At 42.7% G+C, this 8491-nt stretch overlaps 2 protein-coding genes and 1 long non-coding RNA gene across 5 annotated transcripts in view; 2 read left to right on the top strand and 1 right to left on the bottom strand.

Annotated features, from left to right (window-relative positions):
• The window catches only part of LOC106818002 (cytochrome P450 2J3-like), a 12547-nt gene extending 11321 nt beyond the window's left edge, over positions 1-1226 (top strand). For all 3 annotated transcript variants that reach the window (XM_014822715.1, XM_014822716.1, XM_014822714.1), the window contains 3 exons: positions 145-280; positions 424-573; positions 1122-1226. In XM_014822715.1, coding sequence (XP_014678201.1) covers positions 145-280; positions 424-569 — 282 coding nt within the window. In that variant the 3' untranslated portion in view covers positions 570-573; positions 1122-1226. The remainder of the gene's footprint in view (positions 1-144; positions 281-423; positions 574-1121) is intronic.
• Positions 1227-4819: 3593 nt separating this feature from the next.
• Positions 4820-6351, bottom strand: LOC106818003. Its single transcript, XM_014822717.1, has 3 exons — positions 6206-6351; positions 5498-5617; positions 4820-5135 (listed from the first exon to the last, which is right to left on the bottom strand). Exons 1-3 carry the CDS (start codon positions 6243-6245, stop codon positions 4882-4884), a joined length of 414 nt encoding a protein of 137 aa, XP_014678203.1. The 5' UTR covers positions 6246-6351; the 3' UTR covers positions 4820-4881.
• Positions 6352-6354: 3 nt separating this feature from the next.
• LOC106818006 lies at positions 6355-7345 on the top strand. The gene is made up of 2 exons (XR_001395139.1): positions 6355-6421; positions 6485-7345. It is a non-coding gene; the product is annotated as an uncharacterized LOC106818006 (long non-coding RNA).
• The last annotated feature ends 1146 nt before the right edge of the window (positions 7346-8491 follow it).

An 8491-nucleotide genomic window follows, 5' to 3' on the forward strand; every position in this document is an offset into this window, starting at 1 on the left:
TTACTATATCATATGTGTGTGTGTGTGCGCGCGCGCGCGTGCGTGCGTGCGTGCGTCTCTGTGTGTGCGTATGTATGATTAGGCACACACTACTAGATATCATACTGTCCGTCCGCTAAAAGGAGTGCATAAATTCTACCGCAGGTCGTTGATGAGCACAGATTGACGTTTGACCCCAATGCCATACGAGACTTCGTGGACTATTACCTATTGGCACAGCAGGAGAGCGCTCAGGTGGATAGTGCTGGCACCATTATCAAGGGCGTTCATCTGGACAGCTGTGCGTACTTTATATATATATATTTATATATATATATCATCTAATCTAATCCCTCATAAAATTACGGTTTAGTCTGTTTTTTTGTAATATAGCTATATCTTACCAATGACTTCTGTTCTCTTTGACCGCATCTTTTCGGACAGTGAGCGATAGTCATCTATTTCCAAATAATGATCGACTTATTCAACGCTGGGACGAGACGACAGCGAACCAGTCTCGGCTGCCGTTTGTTTCCTCATACCTGCTGAAACATCCAGGACGTGCAGCGAAAGGTGCAACAGGAGATTGATACGGTACTGCACGTTTTCGTTCTCCTGTTACAAAATACGTCGTTAAAAACATAGCTAAATGATCCCCCCCCCATACAACCCTTTCGCCCTCTTTTGGTGTCTGGTGCGTGGCTGTGCGTACATGCGGTGAGCATGACTAACCATGTGTTTGCATGTGTGGGGGGGGGCGGGGTTGCGCGTGTGCGTTTGTCCGTCTGTCCGTCCATCTGTCTCACTGAATTATATATAGTGTGTGCTGTGTGCTGTGTGTGTGAATGTGTTGTGGGCCTGCTGCCGCGGATGTGTGTGTGTGTGTGATGTGTGTGCGTGTGTTACGTGTGTGTGTGTGTGGTGTGTAGTGTCGCTGTGTGTCGTGTCGTTGCGTGTTGTGCGTGTGTGTGTGTGCGCTGCGCGCGCGGCCGCGTGTGTGTGTGTGTTTGTGTGTGTGTGGTGTGTGGCTGTTGGGACTGGTGTGTGTGCCGCCGCGCGCGCACCGGGCTGTGCTGTTCATGAGCTTAGAAAGTACGGCAGTAACCTCCATATCTTCAACTTCCTGATTATATTCAAACGAAGTAATCGGACATGCACCGGCGCGGCCATCTTGGAAGGAAACCGCGACAGCCTCCCTTACACGCACGCCATGAATCGTGGAGACGTGCAGCGACACGGCTAACCATTGGCCGCCATTGAGGCCGCCCTTCACGCACCGCTGCGGGACACGTCCTCAGGCACACCACCGCCTACAATATCCGCGCAAGTCGCATGACTAGATCGCAAACCTGTGGTCTGCATGCACACGACCCCAATGTTACCTGGGCCCAACGCAGACACGTACGCATCGCCCGAACGCCTTGCCTGCGACAAAGACGGAAACAGTTCATCAAACACGAAGCCTTCCATACCCCTATTCTGATTAGCGTACGGTGCTGCGTTTCGCTGGCCGAACTGCTTTCAAACGTCGATTTACAACGGGAAGTACAACTGCCGCCATACGAAAGTCATAGCGGCGAGTTGAAATGAAAACCCATTATTGCTGCGTATTTTTATTTTGCTGTAGGTCGGCCTGGCAGGCTCGGACAGCAGCCTGGCCAAACATGGAGCTTCTTCCTGTTCAATCTCGCTTGCTTTCTTGCCAGCGATTTACTTTTAAAGTGCCACCTGGCGGAGGACAACAGTGTGAGCGCGCAAGGCGCGATTATGGAGTCACCCGGGGGCCCTCCCGAAACCTTCACAGACTGGTCGTGGAACCGCAGAGAGAAAAGTATGGGCGGCAGAACAATGAGAGCCAGCTTGAGGCCAACATGCGCCACACAAGAAGTTTACACACGCGGCCACGTTTATTCGGCTTAAACATGCCGGCCCTGTTTGGTGCGTTAGCATTGGCTACCACAATGTCGGAACGCCATCGTTAAAACAAACGCGGAATATTAAGCTATAGGAAGAAATACTATATAGGTCTATTGTCACTGCTGCCTTTCTTTGCTTGCAGCTCAGCTGTAATTGTTGCTTGTGTCGATCGGTTCTCTATCTACACAATACAGAAATGATCCAACAAGTCTTCAAGAATAACGCCACAACAAAGTTTATAGTGACGGTATATAATCTCTTATATAAATAACTTCCTTAGGCTAATACGTATTTTGTGAACTGAATACAGTTATAATATCATTTGGCAAGGCTATATAGCAGCATATTTTCAATGCGGTTCAAATGTAACAAACCTATACCTATATTAATATATTCATATAATATATATACTATATATATATATCACACACACACACACACCAACACCTATCATATAATAGTAATATTATGCGGATGTATATAATACTCTCTAAATCAACCATATATCTTAACAGTGCTGTGACGCGCAATACCAATTGACCAATTTAAATATTCAGAATTACATCATGTTGCTATATCATCAGCAACTTGTGCGGAAACTGCCTACTTTGCTGCTCACTTTTACATTAATCTCCCTGTAGGTACAATCACACACCTACCAATCCATGAATCCTATACGCTGGAACAACAAACCAATAAAATAAACCACGTTATACCGATGCACATATTTCCTGCACAGCTTCGCTGTTTAACGGGCCTACCAAATCAGAGGGCCGTAAGCCTAGTCGGCGGAGGCGGCGGGGGAGGCGGATTTCGTGAAAAGCCCAAAATTTAAAAAATAAGCCGTTACGCCTAATAATCCGTAAATAACCCTAACCGTGATTTCTTGCGTTCAACTTTACTCGTGAAAAGCGCTTGCTCTCAGACCCACACGCCACCAAACAGCGGACATCGATCAAGAGCTCGCGCCGGTCGCCTCATTATTACGCTGACGATATACAAATTTGTCATTGAATTTTGCCCCCCAGGAATTTGCTCACGCCTACGCGCCTGCAAACTTGTTATTGATTCTTATTTGCTGGCCTTGGGACACTTTCCTTACTTGGTACATTACGCACTTCGTTAAGTCATCCACCAACACAACTGCTTTACAACACACCAGTGCCACGGCCTACCAGACATTTTGATCGAACAAACTCACTACCACTTGGCCCACTGCCGACTACGTGGTGCCCTTGCCACATTGGTGCAGCCTAAATACCTGCACTAGTATATGCAGGTAACACAATGCCCACGAGTAACATTCGTACAAAACTTATGTATATATGACTATTTTTTGTATTATTTTTTGTCACTTTCCCCCCAGGACCTCTTTCAACTTCTAAAATGACTGGATACCATCAATAACGCACTGCAAAGACGCCGACACCTTCGGTCTCTGGGATTTAGTAAACCAAACAATTACTTAAATAAATTCTAATTATGTTTTGATTGATGCTAAAGTCTTGAGTTCAGGACAGCCACTCAATCAACGGAATGACGACTACTCAAAACCATCCACGACGCATCACATAGTTCGTCACTGGTTGATCGCTCAATTTAACGCTCTGTGACCAATACACTCACCATTTAATAACCGGAACACAGTTCCACTACAACGTGAAAAGTACCGGCGACTCTTCCGCACACCACAGACAAGAATATTATGGACACTATGCGACAACTACAAGAGTAAGTTCGCACAATACTATTTAATAAGTTGCATAACACGCGGCAGAGTGGTTCCCGCCGTGCTGATCTCTGCTGATACCAGATGCAGCAGGCCATTTGAGGGTAGGGGGTATGCCCTGCTTCTAGCTCAATGCAGCAAGTAATACAATTACACTTCGTGCGCCAGTGCCCGGTATCAAAATCAGTCACCGTTTAGTTATGTGCTTGTGTCAACTCTGCTTTTTTCTGTTCAATAAGGCTGAAACAACACCAACATGCTCTATATATAAAAAATTTTCGTCAGGTTTTTAATTAGCTTTGTGTCCGAATAAAAAGCTTTTATTCAGTAGACGATCGAATCTCGAATCAAGATATATTGAGCCTATACTTTTAGCTTTAATTATTCCTTTAACTTTAAAGGCTAATCATTGTGTGGGCATGTGTGTCGTGCGTGCATGTGGGCGAGCAGCCTTACACCATACACAGTGCACGCATCACACACACACGCACACTCACACATCTACACACACATTGTCACACACAAAAACGTACCCGCATTATGCTAATTGCACTGAGCTACAAGCTTACTAGGCCTATTTATTTTCTAGACTGTTTATCTAGACATAAATTTTCGAGATCTAGCCTTACTATTTATTTTCTAGACTATTTATCTAAACTGTTTATCTAGACATACTGTTAATTGTGTGTGAAGCAATTTACTAAACTGTAAATGTGTTTAATTGTTTTGACGTTTGGAATTGAAATAAATTTTCGTGATCTAGACTTACTATTTATTTTCAATTAATTGTGTGTGTCGCAATTTTATAAAACAGATAACGCACTTGGCCTGTTGTGCGATCAATGTAAATGCAGCAGTTTTACAGTGGAATGCATTGCTCGTGATCTATGTTATATGATTTGTAAATATAAAAGTTACAAAAATAATAAAAATCGGACCATTATTTCATGAAAAATTTGATAAAATAGTGATACGAAATAGTGTGCGGATTGTGCGCCCATTTACTACTTTAAAATCATACGCTGTTTACCAAACTAAGTTCACATGTTTATTCAATATTTATCATTAAGATGCTTAATTACCAATATACCTAACTCTCGAATATTTTCTTCGATACATTTTTGCTTATTCAGCTGAAAACATCTAAATTTGTCCACCGACAAACATGCAAAACAAACATTTCTGCTGTTTTTTTCGGCGCCGACTTCGCGGCCGTTGGATTGCCATTCGCTGGATTTTCCAGGAGCTCCGCCCACTTAAAAATAGTAGCAGCTTTGTGGCAGTGGCATCCTGAGTTTTACGAAGGGGCGCTGCATGCAGTTCGCTACACTGTTTGTAGTGACATGTGGACGGAGAGTTTCGCGGTGTGTCATACTCACGACGGGAAGCAGGATGACAAGCAGTGTGACGGGATAGAGCCAGTACAGGTGAATGACGAGCGCACTTCCCCACAACGGTCCGATGGTCTGAGCGATGTTGGACACGCTGCTCTGCACACCCTGACGGAAGCCTGTGGCGAGTATAGCGTGCACGTAGTATGCGAACGTTCTCCGATGGACGCAAGGGGATTTACATATTTACAAGTTTTACATATACCAAACCAACTAAATACAGATATTTTACTAAAAGGCTATAAGCATGCGATTCTTTTGGGTGGGTTAAACCAAACGTTAACATACCCAATTAAGTCGCTATTGCAGGTATATATGGGGACCAATTTTACAATCTGAGTAAATACGTACAGCCGTGAAATAAAACAAATGTATTAAAACCCAGCATTGTAATCTAAGTCTGTCTGTACTAGTACTCTCAATGTAAAGAAAGAGTTGTGATAACCTTATCCACGAATGACAACACTCATATAGTGCCTACCTTGATGCTCCAGTGAGGTGAGTTTGGAGAGAAGAGAAACCGCACACACTAGCACTGGTGGCAGGCCAAGCAGACCTATGACCATTGCAACTATGAGATATGCCAGCAAGCCATCATCCACTGAAACATGCATGCAAACAATTACTAAATAATACGTTCCACATGACAGCTATATCAATGTGTTTTCAATTACCTTGGCTTATTACCTTCAAAGTTTATTACGTAAAAAAGACCTCATAAAAGAATCGCCAATTAGTAGAAAAACTGACTCATGAAATTCATTCTAGCTAAGACGGTTTAGCATTGGCCCAACGAGGTAAAATATAAGATAACTTATTATATCAACCCATTTATCATCACTGTGGTTATGCAAAATAAGCTAAAAGGATAGAGTTCCGTCACCAATAAGTTCTAGCTCTATAAAAATTTGACATTCAAGAATAAAATTTCAAGAACAACTGAATATCATGTAAATTTCATTCGTGCAGTAGGTTAGCAGATATTAGCAAACTGGGACCTGTTCTCAGAAAGACCATAAACTGACACATCTGGGTACAACATGGAGAAACGTCTGATTAGGTTAGGACATTCTCATAGACTGTAATTTTCTGGCAATGGTTCACCGAGTACACATACAACATAAATAGCTAAGAAGCATTCATTGACGTTTCTGATAGCAGATTCAACAACGGGTAGCACAAAACATACGTGGTTTAGCTGGGGCTACAGTGGCCAGCTGCCAAATCATAGACAGAGCAAGACCACAAATACCAAGCAAAATAATCGAGCGATCCTGAAGCAGTCGACTGGCATAGGTGACCAGTGAGTAGCTGCCCAGAAGCTGAAGTAATAAGAAAGTGACATCTCACTTATGACCACTCAGGCATCACGGGTGACTACCCAGGCTTCAATGACAACAGCTAAGTGACATCTCACTTATGACCACTCAGGCATCACGGGTGACTACCCAGGCCACAATGACAACAGGTGACATCTCACTTATGAGCAGAGGTGCTTCGGTAATGACTGGTCATGCTTGGTGGAGGATGACCGGTGGTGACAAACCGGAGGAAACTCTCATCGTTTACGTACTGTGATTCACCGTCAGCAAGGAACTGATCATTCTGCTCGTCGGAGAGCCGTCGCCATGACAATCCCATCATGCCCTGAAATCCACAGGCAAGTACAAGGAATGCAATAGAAGCGAGAGCACTGGCACAGTACTCTCTGTGGCACCATGACAACAGCCCTGTCCCATTCTAACATCGGCAGGGGAGTGAAGCCTGGCGCAGGACAGAAGCAAAGCTGCAGACAAACTACTAATGATTTCTTATTCAATAAAACCAACTTCACTGTACTTACAAATAGTTATAGCTATGATTATAAAATGGCTCGGATATTTTATGCATCATGATTGGTCAAAACGCGTCACGTGACATGCCGTTGTTGTTGTTATAATGCACGCCAAACCGTGTCAAAAAGCGCGCAAAAAAAGTTATATTGCACGCTCGCGATTATGTTAACATTTACAATAATTAAGCATCAAACTGAAATTTTCGAGATGTAGATTTATTTACTATAGTATTGATTTTCTAGACTGTTTATCTAGACTTACTGTTAAATTGTTATAGCGTGTGTCGCAATTTAATCAACTGTAAATGTGTTTGATTTTGACTTTTGGAACTGGAATAAATTTTCGAGATCTAGCCTTACTATTTATTTTCTAGACTATTTATCTAGACTGTTTATCTAGACATACTGTTAATTGTGTGTGAAGCAATTTACTAAACTGTAAATGTGTTTAATTGTTTTGACGTTTGGAATTGAAATAAATTTTCGTGATCTAGACTTACTATTTATTTTCAATTAATTGTGTGTGTCGCAATTTTATAAAACAGATAACGCACTTGGCCTGTTGTGCGATCAATGTAAATGCAGCAGTTTTACAGTGGAATGTATTGCTCGTGTTCTATGTTATATGATTTGTAAATATAAAAGTTACAAAAATAATAAAAATCGGACCATTATTTCATGAAAAATTTGATAAAATAGTGATACGAAATAGTGTGCGGATTGTGCGCCCATTTACTACTTTAAAATCATACGCTGTTTACCAAACTAAGTTCACATGTTTATTCAATATTTATCATTAAGATGCTTAATTACCAATATACCTAACTCTCGAATATTTTCTTCGATACATTTTTGCTTATTCAGCTGAAAACATCTAAATTTGTCCACCGACAAACATGCAAAACAAACATTTCTGCTGTTTTTTTCGGCGCCGACTTCGCGGCCGTTGGATTGCCATTCGCTGGATTTTCCAGGAGCTCCGCCCACTTAAAAATAGTAGCAGCTTTGTGGCAGTGGCATCCTGAGTTTTACGAAGGGGCGCTGCATGCAGTTCGCTACACTGTTTGTAGTGACATGTGGACGGAGAGTTTCGCGGTGTGTCATACTCACGACGGGAAGCAGGATGACAAGCAGTGTGACGGGATAGAGCCAGTACAGGTGAATGACGAGCGCACTTCCCCACAACGGTCCGATGGTCTGAGCGATGTTGGACACGCTGCTCTGCACACCCTGACGGAAGCCTGTGGCGAGTATAGCGTGCACGTAGTATGCGAACGTTCTCCGATGGACGCAAGGGGATTTACATATTTACAAGTTTTACATATACCAAACCAACTAAATACAGATATTTTACTAAAAGGCTAAGCATGCGATTCTTTTGGGTGGGTTAAACCAAACGTTAACATACCCAAGTCGCTATTGCAGGTATATATGGGGACCAATTTTACAATCTGACTAAATACGTACAGCCGTGAAATAAAACAAATGTATTAAAAACCCAGCGCATTGTAATCTTAAGTCTGTCTGTTACTAGTAACTCTCAATTAAGGAAGAGTGGTTGATAACTTTATCCACGAATGACAACACTCAATATAGTGCCTACCTTTGATGCTTGCCAGTGAGCGTGGACGTTTGCCCCAG

This window comes from Priapulus caudatus, unplaced genomic scaffold (genome assembly GCF_000485595.1).
Source record: "Priapulus caudatus unplaced genomic scaffold, Priapulus_caudatus-5.0.1 Scaffold1970, whole genome shotgun sequence".
Lineage (NCBI taxonomy): Eukaryota > Metazoa > Priapulida > Priapulimorpha > Priapulimorphida > Priapulidae > Priapulus > Priapulus caudatus.

Coding starts and splice junctions, on each gene's coding strand:
- LOC106818003 (XM_014822717.1), bottom strand. CDS start 6,245: ATGATTTGGCAGCTGGCCACTGTAGCCCCAGCTAAACCAC. Junction 5,618..6,205: donor TGTAGCCCCAGCTAAACCAC/GTATGTTTTGTG, acceptor TGCATGTTTCAG/TGGATGATGGCTTGCTGGCA. Junction 5,136..5,497: donor CACCTCACTGGAGCATCAAG/GTAGGCACTATA, acceptor TACTCGCCACAG/GCTTCCGTCAGGGTGTGCAG.